The sequence below is a fragment of the Crassostrea angulata genome, chromosome 1, assembly GCF_025612915.1.
Source record: "Crassostrea angulata isolate pt1a10 chromosome 1, ASM2561291v2, whole genome shotgun sequence".
In the NCBI taxonomy this organism is placed as follows: domain Eukaryota; kingdom Metazoa; phylum Mollusca; class Bivalvia; order Ostreida; family Ostreidae; genus Magallana; species Magallana angulata.
The window spans coordinates 537,764-558,733 of NC_069111.1; the positions used below are offsets into that span (position 1 = coordinate 537,764).

At 32.1% G+C, this 20,970-nt stretch overlaps 1 protein-coding gene across 2 annotated transcripts; it reads right to left on the minus strand.

Annotated features, from left to right (window-relative positions):
• Positions 1-6,403: 6,403 nt before the first annotated feature.
• Positions 6,404-20,733, minus strand: LOC128173534 (uncharacterized). 2 transcript variants are annotated; one of them, XM_052839241.1, is made up of 7 exons: positions 20,666-20,733; positions 12,834-13,097; positions 12,239-12,472; positions 11,985-12,056; positions 11,635-11,781; positions 10,410-10,595; positions 6,404-9,094 (listed from the first exon to the last, which is right to left on the minus strand). In XM_052839241.1, exons 1-7 carry the CDS (start codon positions 20,700-20,702, stop codon positions 8,772-8,774), a joined length of 1,263 nt encoding a protein of 420 aa, XP_052695201.1. In that variant the 5' UTR covers positions 20,703-20,733; the 3' UTR covers positions 6,404-8,771. The 2 variants fall into 2 exon arrangements, with proteins under 2 accessions (XP_052695201.1, XP_052695208.1); XM_052839248.1 differs by lacking the exon at positions 11,635-11,781.
• Positions 20,734-20,970: the final 237 nt, after the last annotated feature.

Here is a 20,970-nt window from a genome sequence, read left to right on the forward strand (position 1 = left end):
TTTTTCAAATCAAAATCCGATTATTTAAAGGTATCAGAGTAATGTATTTCAATTCTAAGTCTTAATTAGCAAAAATCTTAGTTTGGCGAAAGAAAACTTGTATACAATGAATTCACTATAGTTATATTTACGAATTCGTTACACGGATATTACGAATTACGAATATAACAAAGTAAATCCATTGGTCCCTAAAACTTCGCTATAACCAAGTTTTACTGTATATATATATATATATAGAGAGAGAGAGAGAGAGAGAGAGAGAGAGAGAGAGAGAGAGAGAGAGAGAGAGAGAGAGAGAGAGAGTTATCCATGTACATTGTTCTAAATCGGGATTAAAATGCACAAATGTTTGCATCGTCGGAAACCCACGACCGTGGGTTTCCGACGATGAAATGTTTGGGTCCTGATCAATTTGTATCCATATAAATAGCAAAATTCTCTTGACAAAATGAAAATGCAAAATAAAAGAGTGTAACACTCATTAATGTTTTTTTTTCTATAACCGTGATGATGGTAATGATGGGGTATGGGGTTTGATAAAAAAAAAAGAAGCTGCCATATTTCACTTGCAATGTATCTAATCCACAGATTGTTGAGACGATGAAGAATAAAAATCCCTTACCCATAAATTTGATTAACTTGATAAGCATTTACACAAATTAAATACAAAATGCTACAGGGTCAATATGGGGTCAACGCAATAGTGTAAATCTCACAAATGAAAAAAATACTTTTGCATTTAAAAACTGTAAAAATACAATAGACATGTCAAAATGGTTTATTTCAATACAAATGATGCTATAGTATGATGACAAAGAGAGATCACTCTTTAGAAAATGAGAGTAGACTTACGTAAACATGTGCTCTTCTAAATGTATTTTATTTACTCAAATGTCATAATGATAATCCAATTTCGGCACAGTATGAATTACGTCAGCTGATCGCCGCAAAAGAAACGTTAATGTATGTTACATAAGTTACATAATCCTATTCTGCATAGAGCAGGGTAATACCCGCAACCTGAAGATTTGTGTTGTGTACGTAACTCTAGGCAAAGATCATTTTCTTTAAACATCCATGTATTTTCAAATTTTTATTGTTTAAAACCCCTCGCACTATTTTATTTAGTTATTGATTAACCATGTAAAGCACAATTTTAGCTAAAGATATCATTGGACACCTGCATATTGTGACGTACTCCTTATCAAAATAAACAATAAAGTCTAAATATAAAATTTACCCCGAATATAATGTTACCATACAGCGTATTACAATAGGTTGGAGCGTGAACTACATATCTATCAGATGAGAGCTCGAATCTAGGGCCTTTTCCTATTTTCCCCTGAGATTCCAAAAATTTCAAAAACATATTTTTTGGCCAAATGTTGTAAAGTTTTAAAATTCTATAAATGTATCATAATCATGATTTTATTCTCATTAATATCGACACGTGTTCCAAACCACCTTAAATATTTATTACATTCTCTCCTGGCAGACCTGCTGTGAAAACCGTAACGGAATATGTCATTTCAAATTTGCACTGTTTACAATCTTCTTTGCTGCAACTACATGTTATTAATGTATACTGATGTTTATCTATCTACTTGACAGTAGCAGCACATGCACGGATTAAAAGTGTTTCATTTTCTCGAAGTAATAATTCATTTTGTAGGGTTGGAGGAGGTTTATTTTTTGCTAATTTTACTATAAAAATACTATAAAAATACATTTTTTAACAGAGGGGGACGTGGTCCCTTCACACCACGTCGTCTCTAAATCCATTGATGATGTTGATTTACAAAAGCAAATCCAACGCCGGCGACCGCCGGGGGGATGTTGATTTAATAAACGGGATGGGATTTCATCTTTAATGAAAATGATAATTTTTTTATCGGAAATTGCATGTGGCCCTCTTTATGACTAAAACTGGTATGTAAGAGTTTTTAGGAACAGACACAGATAATACTATCTAAGTATAAAACAGCATCTAGACATCTAATCTGGAAAAGAAGTTTTGATCTTAAGCTTTGACCTAACACATCACGACTTTTCTGATTATTCCGAAAGACACTGTGTGGTTTACCTATGCGTCAGAGGGTCTAAGGGGGTGACATATTGGTGCGGACAGATGATGTAAGACGGACACGCAGGTCATATTGCTGATCAAATTACCACTGATCCCTCTGGCTTATGGTGCAGCATAACCATAATATTTATATTCTTTTATAGTCACGTTACAAAACATGAGTAGATTAAAAGTATCCTTGGTAGACCAAATTCATCTCTCTTTCTCTCTCTCTCTCTCTCTCTCTCTCTCTCTCTCTCTCTCTGAAAACGTAAATGTACAATCAAATTAGAAAACAAAACAACAGTACAATATACCAGTATCATGAGCACTTCTTTATCTTAAATGATAACACAAATTTTGGTTCAAAACGAGATTCTAAAGGTATAATGTTTAAATTCAACATCCAATTAATCAATCAATGAACTGTAATGAAGCGTAAAGATAAATTAATGAAAAAATGAAAGTTAATTAATGTAAACTAAAAGGCCTCATTTACATTGGGTGTATCAGAGAAAGTTTTTTGTCCATAGATTTAAGCAATGCATTATTTTGTGATTCATGCGGGTGAAAAGGTACTAGTTATCATTGTAGAAAAATATGTTTGAAGAAATTTAAGTAAATGTATATTTTTTTCCGCAATGCTTGCTATCTTCATAGTCCATGTTTATAACCAGCAAAAGCATATTTTGTTTACATTTACATCTATTTTTGAATCCCTTTTTATGCATTAAAAATGAGTTAAGTGTGTAAATTATTGTCTATCAGATCGTTACACAAGAGGTCCGTGCAAGTCCTTGCAGGTTCGTTGGGTCCGTGCTCTTAATGTCACTTGATATAAAGACGATTTTAAATTAGCTTAATGAATTTAAATATTTTTTTTTTAAAGAATGCGTAAAATAATACGCCGAAATCGTTTCACTGGATCGCTTAGATTTCAGTCTTATGAGCTTATAGTTGTATGAATTACAATCAATTTTCCTAAGAAATAGATTGAAAATACATTGTGGATGTTAATAAACCGGTAAATATATATAATAACAAACATTTTCGCCAGTTGTACATTATGCAAATCAATGGTAGAAACAATATGCGTTTATGCATTTGTAAAATATCAAAGATATTTATACAGCAATCTAAGAATGAAGATTGTTCACGAAAAGTTTAAAACTAATATTATTTTTCCCTATACAGTTAGAAGTTAGACGTTATGTTGCGGTGGTGCTATTTGGGTTTTCCGACACATTGGTTAGAAACGATTGTTTTCAGTAAAGAAAAAAAAATATTTCTCATTTTTTAAACCCAAACACTATTTTTGACAACATAATAAATGAATTAAGATATTCTTTATTGCAACAGAAATTACATTACAATATGTTGATATTTCTACATCACTGACATTAAAAAGTAAATCACCTCAGCCAGTACTAAAATACTTGATTACTTTTAAAAATGTCGAGTTCACGGCCACAGCGTATGACGTCAGGCATATCTAAGGTTTGAAAGTTGCCTTCTCCAAAACAATGCAGACAATGGGAGCAAGCAATCTCACGATTAACGGCACATTACATTCACAATTGATGAAAATATTATATGGGATGTAATAAGCAACAGTAAGCAAGAGTTTCAAGTAAAATGGTTGTTCATCATGCATGTGTGTAATCCTGATTTAAAAATAGATTAGCCATATTTGAAGGATAAAAAAGGTCGAGGGTCATCGCAACAAGTTGTTACATATTGCCTATTGTACAATGTAAGTAATAATTGGTGTTGGATTATCAACATTACCAAAGAATCATCAGTTTGGATTTAAACAAATATATATTCATATGACTGGAATATTTAAAGGAGGAAATAAATCGCCGAAGCGGGATGTGACCGACTTTTAATCAATTTGGACGATTTCATTTATCTTGAAATGGGTACATAACTCGCGTGTCTTTATAAATGTACATTACTAAATTAAACAATTACTTGTCAAGTGTGTGTGTTAATTCAATAATTTCTTCCAAAACATTCGATCCAAAGTATTATATTTGTTAGAAAACAAATGTCCAAAAATTCATTTGACCCCCTCCCCATGATTTATACAAATGAATGAGTTCATTCAAATCATCGGATCGAGATATCGGCCGTTGCGTGAAAAGTGAAGCAGGACTTTGCGCCATAATATCTCATTCATAGTTTTTCACGCGGATTTGGACAGGTATAAATTGGGATCATGAGAATACTCCACAGCACAACATGTGTACAGATCACAGGCATGCAGCATCGGGGTGGGGGTGGAGGCTGCCTTCACTGACTTGTTTTTGCAGAGGGCACTTTTCCTAACTTTACATATGTAATAAATGTACATTCCTTAAATAATTTGAATCAATGAAATAATTTAATTTCAAGTGATATACATATACATGCACTAGACAAGATTGAAATTTCTTTGCACTTTTCGTTTATAAATTTATGATCCGCAGCGAAAATTAAATTTAAAATATTAAAGGGGCATGGTCACGATTTTGGTCAAAAATTATTTTCCCGATTTTAATGTTTACAATGCATCAGTAAGGCATTTTTAATATGCAACCGAAATTTAAGTGTCATTCGTTGAGATATAAGCGAGTTACAGAGCTTGCAATTCTTTGCTATGTAAACAAAGCTTTTATTTACATTTTGAGAATGAACTCTGCAGTTTTAGACCAAAAATGATTGTGGTAAACGTTAAGATTTGTTTATTAATGCTTAAAATGAATAAGAAGATGGGAAAATCAGCTTGAATAAAAACTTCAACAGTATATTAAACTAATGTAAACAAAAACAGGGCACGAGCCTTGTTTACATGAAAAAGAATTGTGAGCCCTGTATTTTGCATATATCTTCACTACTGACTCTCCATTTCATTTTGTCATCGGAAATCCATTTCAAAAGCATTGTAAATAATTAAAACAAAAATATAGAATTTGACCAAAATCGTGACCATGCCCCTTTAAGCCTTAATATCATGTTAAAAACATTATATACAGAAGCCGTTTAGATGTGTTTTAATTGATGGATTGGATAGACCATGTACACAAAATACGGTCATTAATCAAAGAAAAGTTCTATTGGGAGGAGAATTATAACCTGACTCTGTTGTCAATTTTAGATATTTTTTTGGAATTTTAAAGTACATTGTAACGAGAACATAGACAAGGGGACCATGAAATGACAGAATTAAACAGATTAGAGAGAGAGAGAGAGAGAGAGAGAGAGAGAGAGAGAGAGAGAGAGAGAGAGAGAGAGAGAGAGAGAGAGAGAGAGAGAGAGAGAGAGAGAGAGAAGGGGTCATTTGTTAGTTCAACATTGAAAAACTTTGAGTTCACAATAGTTTTTGTAATAGTATCGAAATCATATAGAACTGTTGCACGGCGATTGTGAAGTCTCTGTGTGATCAAGCCAAAACTATCACACATAAGACGATAATCAATGAAATCAGGGCGATGTAAATAACCTGTCAGTTTTGTCGCTTTTTGTTACATTTGTAACTTTATGTATAAGAACCCATTCACTTGCATTTGCAAGGTTTCTAAAAGGATTTGAAACATTTGGTTCTAAATAAACTATCTCACTGTTCCCTCCTCAGAACTGGAAACTTAAACATGACGCTTATGCCTTGACAATATTTGTTTTAAAGAATTGGATTAAATTATCAGATCTAAACAAATATTAAGGATAGTTTTAATACGTTTTGTTCGATTGGACAGGAGAGGTTCAGTTAATTATAAAAACAAATACCTATTTTGTGGAATAAACCTTTGATAAAAAATGAAATATTTTTGACACAGAAAGACCAAAAGGTGAAATATGGTTTCGCCGTTTTAATATCTCAATGAATTCATTCTATTATAGACGGATGTCAAGCTGTGAATCAGGCCCAGGGGTCATGAATGTTTGATGAGCACACCTCTGATGTCAGTCTCACTTTTACAATAGGAATATATAGTGCAAAAGTGGGATTGAGACCAAAAGTAAGCTCGTCTAACTTTTATGGCATCTGGGCCTGGTTACAAGGAAGAAAGTGACAATGTATGTTCCCATCCACCTGCAGTTGTTACACACCTAATATGGTTGAAAACATTTGAGTAGTTTCTGAGAAACAGTTGTTCATATATTAACAGATGACGGTCATCAATTGACAATGATCGCAGCAAGTCGCGTGAGTGACTCAGCTGACTGGAAGTGCATATTGATAAGTAATGAGGACAAAATGAATAGCGACACATTGCTTTATTTGCGCTGTATATATCTTTAATAATTGATAAGCATAAACATGAATCAAAACATAGAATGTACGTAGTCTGATGGCTGCCATTTACAAAGTGTTAAAAGTCGTCAAAGGTTATTGAACCATGGATTAGCTGCAATTAACTTACAACAAAACAAGCCCCGAAAAGCATATAATTATTCAGTATTTAATAAAACTGTTAATGATATCGAAATATTAAAGAATCATTATCAGACACTTAAAATGTAACACATCAAGTAAATGACACAAAAATATACCTTGGCAGTGATATCTATTTAAATTTTGCTTTTTTTGAAGGAGGCTGGGTAGTCAGCACATTACACAACACATCGACGTTAAGGTAGAATAACACATCATCACAAAATGGCTGACTGCTGATCGAAACGACATTTCGTTTTTTAAAAAAGATTTTATGGACAGACATATGAAACTTACTCCATAGCTGTGTGTCGGACTGGTGATCCGTACATCCTGAGTTCGAATCCCGCAGTGGCTTTTGTTGTTACTTTCTGGAATAATTAATTTAGATATTCATTATTCATCCATAAACTGCAAATTTTTCGCTTATTTGACATTTGTACAGTTTATTTATCATTATATCTTTCATTATCAAAACATTTCCTGTTAATTTGAGCGTCTTTTTCCAGTGTGTTATTCCACCAACAAAGTCTAGAAATGGCCATGACCTCCCAGCCCTCTTAAGTGTATTAAGACTAAAAATCACAAAGTTTTAACTCGAGATAGCACATCCTAAACGCATATTTGATAAAATACTTTTACACGAACATTTAAAGCCTATTTAAAGGTATACACATTTGTACGCTCAATAATAAACTTGAAATTAAGACAATGTGAAAAACAAATCTACAGGTACCACTAATGCGTCTGAGTTTATATCGACAATAATTACCACACAAGGAACACTTACAGAAATGACTTTGCTGCAACAAAAAAAATAATCCTTTTTATTTGTATTATTATTATTAAAGAAAAAATCCCATAGAAAATGTATTTATACAAAAAAAAACCCAACAATATGACTAAGTAGTCATTCTTAAAGTGTGCAAAGAATGGTTTAAAAGCCGTATTCAAAATTAAAAACATAAATAGATATGAAAAATCAAGATAATTGGCTGAAAGGTTAATGAAATATGATACATATGGATTGATATGACATGATCTTTAAACTAATTTAAAATTGCATTACATGAAGATGTTAAATAATATATATTAGGAAGCGATTTGAAAGATTAAGATTATAACTATATTATTATGAACTATAATTGGTTCTAAGGAAATAAGTATAATGAATGTAAACGGATCTCTAGTATGTTGTTATCCTAAAAGAATTCAAGGAAGCTTGTTTAATCATTTCTATTTTTCAGCCATCCTAAAGGTATGACCCGAGTTCCATATTTTCCTGTTGAAAATAAAGATCTCATATCTCCAAATGAGCAACAACAAGAACAAAAATGGAGCCAATTTTTCTAGAAAAAAAATCAGAAACACAGAAACAGGAAGTGACGTCAAAGGATTGGAGATCAGACTACAATGTTGACTTCAATCTAATAAAAATAACTAGCTCTTTTGTTGTGTCAATACAGAGTAACAGAAATACCAGGAATCAATTGACCATTGAAACATATTATTAATGCATAAAGCGGTTCTAGATACCGATTATGAAGATGAATACAACTGAGCTTATAATTACAATGAATAATTTATTATACAAACCGTTCAATTGAAATATTATACACAATATTAATAGCTTCTCGAAAATTTAAAATAAACCTGATCAATCGTAGCAGATAACATTTTTAACATATTCAATGAGACATAATTTATAAATTATTGAAATCCCTCCATTTCAGATTAAAGTCGGCCGAGAAAATGAGAGAGCTTAATTAAAGATGGCAAAATCTAGAAAGTCGACGATGTCGTGTAGAGTGTAGAGGGACTGTTGCGTTAGCCGGATGTGATATTCTTGTGCTCTATGTATGATACATCGAGGTTACCAATAAGATTTAACTTTAACAGTGACTTAGTCACCATTCTTCTGTTTATTTTTATAGTGTGTGTACTTTCAAAGTAACGGAGAGGTCGAATTAGGTTTCCAGAATTTGTGCTGCCTAATTCCATCGTATAAAACATTTGCAATAACAACGCTTAATTCAAAGATAAATATGAATAGATGTCTTTATGACAGTTCAAATAATCTGTTTTGCTATTTTTAACAATGACAAAATGTAATCCACGTCGCTGTAATAATCTAACAACAAATATGCTCGTATATCATGCGTATTTCAAAGATATTTCAAAGATATAATAGGACAATAATCCCCAAAAAGTCCAGCCATAAAAATGTTCATTTCACGTGGTCAATGATCTTGTTACAAAAAATGAGAGAATATAAGCTACAGTGCGTGTTTAATTTTGTAAGGTATTCCACCGCGTACGCAAAGTTACTGTCTTTGGAACATTCTTCTTCCTTTTCTTTGCCTTGCACGTGAGTAGATCACAACAGATGATTGTGCCAATAACAAAGGTTATCATCCCTACCCCCAGAGTCATCCCTATTCCTGTAGAGGAAGCACGTCCGTCATAGCTGGATATCGTCTTTCTCTTAAAGGCAGACAACTCCGATCTATTCACCGCGAGGAATTTTTTGGTTTCCTCAATTCTCTGTTGAAGGACAATTGGATCTTTGATGAAATTCTGTGACGCTAATCGTTCACAAGGGCATTTGCATCCTAAATGACAAATCAAATTATGTATCAAATAGTACATATCATACACTTGTTTAACGTTTGACCCCTGAAAAAATTCAGATCGATATATACTAAGTTGTATTCATTTTAAATGAAAGGTTTTTAGTTAATAAATTATTATAGCTTATACGGGTATGAAGATTGCGAGTTTTGTCAGTTGAAAAAATTACCCGTGTGGTTTGTTTTGTTTTAATTTAATGAACTAATGCATTCTTGTATTAGAAAAATTGCTGTTAAGTATGCAGTTTGTCTTCTTCCTTACAATTTAAATATGTACAGTACCGATCAGACCCAACCTAACAGAAAGTAAACCTCAAATAAACCCTGGGTTTACTTTCTGGGTTTACTCCTGGTTCACTTTAGATTTACTTGAGTGGACCCAGAGTAAACCCAGAGTATGCCCAAAGTATCCCAGAGTGGACACAGAGAGTAAACCCAGTCAGAAGTATACCCATGAAAGCAGACGCTAACTGTGTATTAGGAATATACAAAGGGTAGGCATTACAGTCACTAGGATGGTAAAATAAAATACAAGTCTGTCTCACACTTCAGTGCATACAGTTGACCTCAAAAGCAATTTCAAAGTGAACCCAAAATAAACCCAAAGTAAACCCCTTGTGGACCCAAATTTTCAAAAAGTAAACCCCAAGTAAACCCAAAAAGTAAACACGGGTTTTAGTTGGGGTTTACTCTGGTGTTAGGTTGGGTCTGATCGGTACCGTATTTGCTTCATTTTTTCGGTAGTTTTCCCTTTCTGACGTTAATATATTATTCTGTATGATAGGAAGTATCAATTTAAACGGGCAGTTAAATACTGTAAATGTTTCTATTCTCCAACTCAAAGGTTCTTTGGTATCTTTTTATCATAAAGAAAATAACTTTTGCAATTTTAAATAATTTTTTCCCCATTCCAAAACCGTTTTACTGGCAAATTCTGATTAGATTTCCAGCAGCATGTCTATGTTCATTTTTACAGGTGTTGTGGCGTTATCTCCGATACTCTAAGTGATGATTGGTCGGTTTTAAAACCCGTGTGCAGTTCTACCACTGTAAGTTGGTTTTATACAAGCTTAAACAATGATTATAACACAATAGACTGTGAGGAGAAACTGTTCAGTTTCAGTAAAAATGATCGTACGGCAATATGTACCTTTTTGTCAGAAAGAAACGGAAAGTTATACATTATATAAAATTCGTCTAATTATGCTAAAATATAAGGGAATTGTTATTATCATTAAGAATTGCATTAAATCAGTAATGAGTTGATATTTATAAAACATAATCAAATCCCAATTACGTTTACAAATAGGTTCTTCTCCACTCCAAGAACCATTTTCCTGGCAAATTCTGATGAGATTTCCCGACTCAAATCGGTGACCGGTTTTACAGGTATAATTGAAATAATCGTCAACACTCAACCTCATAAATTGCACGGAGTTTTCCACGTCAGTAGTGGTGGCGTTGTAAGCGTCCTTAGGGCAAGCTTAAAAATGAAATATATATTTTTTGAAGCGAAAATTAGCGTTTTGTTCTCCATGAGAAGGCATATATCCTATGAAATGATAATTTTGATTTTGTATGAAAATTACAAGGAAAACAATCTAAGAGTTAATATCCATAAATTGTTTTTAAAATGTTGACAATGCTTTAGAATTTGAAACTGGACAAATAAAAGAAAAAGTGAGCAAGCTCACTTCTCCAACGCTATTCCATTTTTTTTTACATTGATACACATAATGAATGGCAAGTTATAAGCATTGAATATACAAAAATATTTTAAATTTGGTGCATTTGTCGCAAAATACCATCGAATAAAAGCTTCATGCAAATCTGCACATCTATTTCATTGTCTTTAACAATAAAAAAGAACTAAGTTAAGAAAGACCAAAAAAAGGTGGGGGGGGGGGGGGGGGGTAACAGAATTATAATCTCGTAGTAAAATACACATCTGCACATTGTGTCCTAAATGCTTACAAAGTTTCACTTAATTCAGTGCAGCGTATAAAGAGGAGTTGCACTTACAAACTGTTCATTACTTATATCAAAATAAGACCAAAGTTCTCAGAAAAATAATGGGCTCAGAATCTCTCGGTAATACGCATATCTTCACACTGTTTCCTAAAAAACTACAAAGTTTTACAAAACTCCACGCAGCAGTTTAAGAGGAGTTGTGCTTTCAAAAAACAGGACTGACTGACTGACAGTCTGAAGGACGGGCGGTAAAACACATGACACCCTTTGCAACTTTGTTGTGTGGGGTTTAAATGTTCCTTTTTATGTGATAGATAAATTAAGTGCGATTGTTTTGCGTACGTAATATTTTAAAGCTTTAACTTTGCCTTCGTGTAAAAAGCGCGTCACTAACATCAAACAAAATAGATAGAACAATTCAAAAATCTATTCTGTTTAAAGATCGCACGAAAGCTTGAAATTGTATTAAGTAGGTAAGAAGAAGCAAATATAATGTTTTTGTTTCTAACAACTAACTAAAGTTTGAAATTAAGAAAGTATACAATACCTACCATCAAGACAAGTGAATGAAATATTATTTTGAAAGTTGTGAGTTAAATCTAACTTCGGTTTGAATTTATCCTGAAATTTTACATTCCCCTGGTGACATATCAAAGTCAGGTTATTGTTAGGCCAGGCACCGATCGATGATAGCATTGCTAAAAAAATGTGATTTTATGTGTGTAATAAACATATAATAAATATCATACGAAAAGAACATCCATGAGATAACTGTTATTCTGATAAACAATTACAAATAAGAGTTTTTTGCGCAACCCTTATTTAAGTTTCTGAAGAATAATATTATGCATAAAACAAAATAAGGTTAGTGTTTAATTCATTACTCCATGCAGTGACCCACCTTTAGGGAGGAGGTTGTCACTTTCATTTCGTGAACATGTGCAATTAACGTTCTCAGTGTAGTTAAAGCAACCTTTGTAAAATGAAAATTGAAAATAAAAAAAAAGAACATTATTCAAAATTTAAATTTCATCAATAAACATTAAATACAAAAAAACTGTTAATATTGTTCTTGTAATATCATTGAATTTGAAACGTTTATAGATTTCGCTTTAAAAATCATCCCTAAAGTAGGAGGATATCTAATACTTATACCCCAGATTTCCACCTCACAGATGTCCAACACGTTTTTGTTATTCTCACCCTCACCAGATTTGTTATGATAAATGTACATTTGTTTCCCTTGGATACCACCAGGAAACATGATGATATTCTGGACACCGGGATGCTTTTCATTCTCCTCATGGTACACGGGAGTCAGGGAGGCTAAACCTTCAATGTCAATATCCTGGTTGTTGATGAAGATGTAGTAACCGTAATGGCGGGTATCTGCGGGAAAAATTAATATAAACAAAAACAAACAAAAAACATGTTATATACATGTATTATACTCTTCGTAATGACAAAAAACTACAATCATTTTGTTTCAATTTGATTTGAAGCGCCATTTCTTTCCACACTTTAAAGGTCGAAGTTAATTATTTTCGAATGTTACTCTGGTTACAATAAAATGGGGAAAAATAAGAACAATAGTTAAACGATAACTTCTTTAATATCCTTAATTATGTGTGAAGCACAAGCAAAACAAGACAGCTAAAAATTATTGATATGAACGATAACTCCCAAATGAATTTTATTGTACTTTTTTATGCAATCCTGCATTCATCGAATTTTGGATTTACAAACTCACACTTTTCTCTGAACATTAAGTTGATTTTGTAAATGTTTGCCAGATCCGGTAGAGATATGTTCCACCATGCCTGTTTGTGTTTTCTATCAACGTTTGTACCTGCACAGTCGCCATTTGTAAAATTCTGAAACTTTCCATCTATTGCTCGATCTGCTGTCAACTTTATTTTGAATTCAGTAAATATGTACATTGATGACTGGTCCGTCGTTACATTTACTCGTCTGCATAAATTACACAGACTCCAACAGACATTGATGTTTGTAACTGAAAAACAAAAATGTACTTTGCAAATTGAGGAAACAAATTTTAAAAAGAGACGTAGGGGGCAAATCGCTTACTTTAGCAATGCGAGCCGAATGACTTAATGAAATCAATTACAAGCAAGGGGTCCAATAGCCCAGTCAATTTATTAATAACATTTACAAAATTGTAACAGATTTATTTGAACTGGATTCCAAAGCTTCACAAAAGTCCTTACAAACAGATATATAGCAGGTTCCAGTAAATGTTCTACCAAATCTCTCTCTTTACTCCTCACTAAAATTCTTACAGTAGCAAAGGAAGAGTACTCTACAACAAACTACCCAAAAAGTGGTGTTAATCAGATGTGGATGCTGAAAAACTCTAAAGAATTATTAGAAACTCTGAGGTCACAAAATCTTATCAAAATCAATAGCATCAAAACGTACGATTTTTCAACGCTTTATACAACCATTCCCAATGACAAATTAAAATCTAGGCTTTTGATATCATCGACTGCTGTTCTTCAATGAAAAGGGAAGTCGTAAATGCTTCCTTTGTAAATGGAAATCAAAAAATACACTCACTACATATTTCAATTACATTTCTTAAATTATTACACTTCGATGTTTCTTGGTTTCAGAAAAGCCGAAGGTGAAAAGAACTATTCATAGATAGTTATACTCTTTTACAGCTTCTAATGTTTCACCCTTATACATAAAAGTACATTTGGGGACTGATCCAATTTTTCTTTTTTCACCCATTTTCTACCGATCTTATGAAATTCATCAAGGGCTTGCTGTAAATTTGAAGCTGACTCAGATTACAAGTGTGGTCCACGTAGAATAAAATATAAAAAGTTTACAATAGAGAATCAGGTTGTCATTTGTTACATTTGTTATACTAGTAAACCTACTGACATTAATATCAATCATAAAACTTTCATTGTAATTAATATATTTGGGAAAGTGACAGTGAAAGAGACAAGTGACAAGACTTTATACCATTGAACATTTTTTTTAAAGCCAGGCGTTTGTCAGATATATCACTTTTATAAAATTTATACTATAAACCGTTGCGCTATACAGTACCAAGAGCTTGTTTAAATTCAATAAAGGCGCAGAACAATTTCTTTTTGGGATACATTTACATTCACGATTGTAGTAAAAATTTTAACAATATTATGTTGTCAAATGTAAAATATTCTTTTCTAAAACCGGGCCCGCCGTCATCAAGTTTTCAAATCTCTCAACTCAGTCCTCAACTCAAATCTATAAAAAGGTACATGTATTTGAGATCAAACTTAAGATTCGAGGTTGAGTATTAACCTGAAGGAAGTTGATAAGGGTGGGACGGGACTGACATTCTTATTGAATTTTGGGTGGCTTGACACTCCAATGCATTATTTGGTGGATTGACGAAGAATTGTTTTTGATAAATGATGATAAATAATAGCACCAATATCGGCCTCTATTTTTTTTATATGATTTATTTTGTACTTTTTTATAGTGTAGTAAACGGAAACATAGTTCTATTAGGTTTTCTTAGTGTGATAGTGGGTTGTCTAAAAGATAAACAAGTCCACTTAAGGGTTCTTCATTTAGTCAGATGATACAGGGATTTAAAAGAATAAACCCTGTAATATAATATATAGATATCAGCATAAAAATGATCAATGTTTACAATAAGTTTCAGCATAAAAGATACAATCCCCTTCGAATATGTATTCATGAAAGCTGCTTGGTCCGATTTTATATCAAATTTTATGCACGCTTTTAAACGATGGTTATGCTAAGTATATGTATAATGATAGACATTGCAGTAGTTTTCCCAGCCAAATTTCAATAAAGAAAACTACGTACAAAATTTGCTTACAAAACAAATGACATTAAAGGGTACCGCGTTATTTCGCCTCATGTAAAAGTTCACCCCTGACGACGAGACGGGTATGGTTGTATTACGAATTTGACATCGCTTTAAATAAAGGTCGAAATGATCAGACAAATTACAAATAAACATGTATACGTTTTACTCGCTAATGTTTCCGAAGTTTGTTTTCTTTACAATCGATGCATAGCATGCGGGCTGAATAACCCCAATTATTCGGGGGACGAAACCAAACGGCGTCCTTTTCTACACAATCCCGTGATGCATTTTGGTTTGTTTTTTCGTTTGCCCAAAAAGAAATTTTTTTTATTTAGTTTGAATATTTCTAACTTTGAAAGGAGACTGATTCTGCTGGTGTAAATAGGAGAAAGTCCATAACTTTCTAAGATAATGGTTTGTATAGAAAAAAAAAATTGATACTGTAATAATAAAAAAATCGGACCAAGCAGCTTGAAATACATTACTGCTCAGAGTTTAATAATCAAACCATTTGTAAAGAAGGATAACTCTGGTTATAATGCATCACACTTTCAGGGCCAATAAGAGTTACTGCCCTTGAACACAATTTACAAAAATATAGAAATGAGCTCTATATCATTATCAATATCGATATTTAATTAAAGAGACAGTACAGCTGAAACAGTTATGTTTAACTTCCGATCTACCCATTGTATTGTAAGAAATAACGTTGAGTGTGACAGTTGAAGTACATAAAAATCACTTTCACAAACCCAATGAATGTAGGTATGAGCCTCCGGCAATTTAAGGGTCGTACTAACCGGAATAATATTTGTCGTTTATTTGTACCACGTGGATTTTGATTGACAGCAATTGACACGTTCTGAAAACTGCAAGATCTTCGCCCAATCACGGTCTGCAACGAATACGAGGGAACGGGACTCCCTAAACGGAACCATATCAACACTTTTTCAATAATTTATAAATGATTTACTGATTTCAGTTCATTTTAAAATGCACCGACATAAGTATGTCAAATAACCCCACAAGGCGTCTTACTTACAATGTAAATTTAGCTTGTAGCAACTCCTCTGATAAACACGCAAAATGCATGCACACAAAATGATATTTCTGGCTATTTCAAAAACTTTGAACAATTAATACCTAGGAGAAGTAGAAAAGACATATTTCTATTAACAAACTTGTCCATCAGAATTTTTGCGAGCCTTGCATGTGTTTTTTTTTTTAGTAAATACGCATGCGTAATAGTATAGAAGGCTGAACCCGGTAATACGTTGCGATGTAAATATGTATGGGTTATTCGCAATCATTAATTCTAATGAACTAATTAGATTGAGCTCATGTAGAAATTTGTAATTTTCTGAAAGTTTATTTATATATAAATAGTACCAAAATACCGAACCCAATCGGAATTTTTTTCAAGTCGGTTTTTCGATAAGATGCGCCGTACTGTCTCTTTAAATAAAACGTAAACTTTCAATGTAGCTCCTTTAAAAATCACATTATTTCAAGATACATATAATAAAAATAAAGATATAACTTTGCAACGATCACCTGTTTATAGAACAAGGATTCACAATCACATGCTTAGCTGTTGAATAATTGAAACATGGTACTCTCTAACTACAAGTATTAAATATGGTAACAATAACTTACCTTTCGCATATAATAGATATAAAATAATAAAACTTAGATATCAAAACTATGAATTACTAGGATCTTTATAAAATACATTATTTCATAAATAAGATATATAAACCTCAAAACGTAGAATTGGCCAATTGTAACAATTAATAATTAATTGATAGCTTCGTAAAAGAGAGGGAGTTATAGGGATAGTAGTCTGTTCCTAAATATATACATGTAAAATATAGATGAAAAGTAGGATGATGGTGATTTTGAAGAAAGATGAACAATGTATGAATATATTTATCATAAAAATGCATCCTGTTACATTAAAGCTAAATATTATATATAATGTAAAATACAATTATCTATACATATCAAGGACGGCCATATAAACTTCATAATATTTTTATGAAAACGATAATTTATGAAAACGAAAAACAAGAAGTGTAGATATTTTCTAAAATCTGTTGATTAAAAACTGTTAATAAACTGTTACTCGTAATAAGCATTTGCTGTAAAATCATATTTCGACATGTATCTATTCATTATTATATTACACATTGACACCATATCTTAAGCTCTAAATTACCCCGTTTGTCCTCAAAACAGTTTTTCTCATTTCACTGAAAAAAATAAAACTCATTTAAAGTAACTAAAAGCCGACATTGATCGCTGTTTTCAATAAAAATTCTCTATCGATTCATCAAATTATATTTTGGTGTGTCGAGAGTCTCTAAATTATAAGAAAAAAATTCAAGACTGTTGCATAAAATGCCTGTGAAGAACTTGCAGAGGCAACTTGAGAAAGTAATTAGTCTGTAATTTTTGGGTTGTGTTGGGTGACCTTTATTTTTATAAAAGGGGTTTTACTATGCCTATTAACCATTCATCTGGTACAACTACTGTATCATATATATGAAATAAAACAATAAAACTGTAAAACTCGTTTGGTGCTAATACAGATAAAGCGTACATACGCAGATAAGAATTTTACTATAGTAGATACAATACGCTTATTCAAAACTTGACCACAATCGGAAGATACTATTCTTGATTATTATAATAGTAGAGAGGATTTTTAAGTCGGATATAGAAGATTCACAAAAACCAAAAGGGTCTTCTTCACACCTTAAACTTGGCTGCTCGACATCATCTGTATGATCTTATTTATTCATTTTCCATAACAATCATATATATCATTTATACTTACAGCACATTTTATAAATTTATCTTATTGATTTAGAACTTTCCATTCATCTATACTACTTCTACTGCGAATGTTTTAAAGTTTTTGTTTTTAATCGCATCTGTTATTTTTCATGCAACGGTCCAAGGTTGCATTGTATTCTTTGTTATTAGCCTTGAGTGAATCTTTCGTACATTTATCGCCAAATTTATATTTATTGTGAATTTTCTTTACCAAGTGGAATTTTTGTTCTTGCTGTTTTAAAGATTTATTGAACCACGGTTTATCTTTTTTTTTGTTTCTTAGGCGTGTTAATTTTTCTAGTACCGAAAGATATTTCCCTGCGTTATGAAAAACATCACATATCTTTTTCATAACAAAATCAATGTCCTCTTATTTAACCTCGTGTAGAGCCTGGTTTATTGTATTTAGCAGTTCACAATGTTCTATGTTCTTTTAAAAATCGTAGGCATTGTTAGCCGACAACAAATTTACATATGACTGAGTTTCATATGGAACATAAATATTTGTAGTACAATAATTAAAGGACAAACACATCGAAAGTGGGCTATGAACATCTGATTACAAAAATCTTATAACTCAAATTCAAAATTCAATCTAAAATAAAATAATTATGCACTTCATTTTTAATCGTTAAACGGCCTTAAGTTTGTCTCTACCCATTCGTCAATTCACAATAAAAACATAATTGTTGGTACAAAAATCAATTTAATAATACCAAAATTCCTTGGTTGCTGTATCTGTAACTAACATAACAAAAAGAATGTAGAAGCTCTTCAAGGTATCAACATTTTCTTAATTTAAACGGACATGGTCACAGTTTTGGTCAAATTCTATTTTTCTGTTTTTACTATAAATAATGCTTTAGGAATGCATATTAAATGATATCATGATATTTGACAGTCAGTCGTAGAGGTATAAGCAAGATACAGAACTGACAATTCTTTGTCGTGTAAACAAGGCTCGTGTCCTGTTTTTGTTTCCATAGGTTCAATATACCAGTAAAAATCTTTTTCAAGCTGATTTGTCTATCTTCTTATTCGTTTTAAGCAAAAAAAAAAAAACGTTGCTAACGTTTAACCTATCCAACCTGTCTAAACTGGAATTTTCATTTCAATTTTCAAATTGTAAATAGAGGCGTTGTTAACATTGCAAAGAATTGAAAGCTCAGTAACTCGCTTTTAACTCAACGAATGACATTGTCACAGTTTTGAATATTAGCAATAAAATCGTCAGAAGTTTCATAATCACTTAAATTAACAGTTTCTGCATTACAGTTTCTTATAAAAGATATAGTTCACAAATGTTTCAAACAGTTAAAAGTTCCTGTTCAGTTTCTAAGAAAACAACTCTGGTAAGGAATATTTGCTTTTTTATCAGGGTTATATAAACAATACCAAAAAGAACATCATCTACCTTCCCATCACTTACAATTTCAATTGGAACCACAATACATATTAACATTTACAGCCGGTGTTTACAAATATTAGGGGCGTATCTTTAACGAACAGCGCACTTTTAATAGTTCATAGACTTAAGGACTGTCAGAACAAGCAAACGAAGGAGTCTGTCTTGATTTAGGTATGTCTATGATGTCATTCTTCCTGATAAATTCGGTGAATTACGGATCATGTATTTTCCGAATAAGTGCATTTTTTCCCAAAAAAATTATTTGAATCAAATATGAAGTTTTCCTCTCAAGATATCTTGTTTCATCTCTTCACAATCCTAAAATCTTTCTTCTTGTATCCCAGTGAAATTAAATTGTCTCATGGTTAGCATTTCTGTATCAAACGTTTTCACTTTTGTATCTAGTTTTCATGAATACAGCTCACTAATTACAGGCCAAGTTTTGATATAGAGAAACATACAAATAATAAATGGATTCACTTTTTTGAATTTCTTTATTCTCTTAAAAATATTTTGGCGATAGTTTAACACATTGAAAATATGAATAAACAGATAACTAAGCAACTGTTAGTGGGACCATAAAAATTAAACGAACTCACTTTTGATCTCAGTCTTATTGCTTTACTTTAAATTTTTTTTGTAAAAGGGAGACTTAGCTCATGAGTCACCTAAGTTTTGTGGCCCCAGGGCTTGATTTACGGCTTGACATCTTAACAGATAACTAAGCAAATGTTAGCAGACCTGGCCTTGCACACCTCCGTTCGTTTTCCCTGACGTCATAATTACCCTAATAATGCTTGTTTATAATTATCGTGAAGCTAATACCACAGAAGAAATAATTTTAATTCTAAAACTTTTCCTGTCTTATGTCCAACCGCCGAACACAGATTGAAATTAAAAAGTCTTCATAAATTAAATATTACTAAACTCAACATTCTAGATAAAAATCTTAAAGGAGCATTGTCACGATTTTGGTCAAACATTATTTTTCCGATTTTAATATTTACAATGCTTAAGAAAGGCATTTTTAATAAGCAACCAAAATTTGAGTGTCATTTTCTTAGTTATGGGCGAGCTACAGGGCTTGCAATTCTTGCTATGTAAACAATTCTTTTGTTTACATTTTAAACGTTGAAGGAAAAATTTCAGTTTTAAACCTAAATCGAATGTGTTAAACGTTAGGAACTGTTTATCTATGCTTAGAAAAAAAAGAAGATAAGACACATAAGCTGGAATTTTTTACTGGTATATTGAACCTATGTAAACAAAAACAGGGCACGAGCCTTGTTTACATGACAAAGAATTGTGAGCCCTGTATCCTGCTTATAACTCTACGAATGACTCTCAAATTTAATGTTATCATTAGAAATGCATATCTAAAGCATTGTAAATAATAAAAACATAAAAATAGAATTTGAACAAAATTGTGACCAGCCCCTTTAACATACAGACTTATAATTTTGTAATAGATCAAACTTACAGTAAAGAAGTGCAAAGAGGACCACGTTGGAAAGCATCTCCTAACTATTTCTGAGGATGATCAACAATGAATCGTCCAACTGATTGAGATTTAATGGGTTAGTATCTGATCAATTTGATTAACCATATGGTTACCATCCTTTCATTACTTATTCACTCTGAATTTTAATTTCAAATAAGATATCGTTTTACATTGTATTCAAATTTATTACGAATTTAGATCTAATCAATGAATTGATTTACGGACCGAATTTTGTTCTAAAAAACAATATCGGGTACAGATAATAAGCTTGATCTTTGGAATTC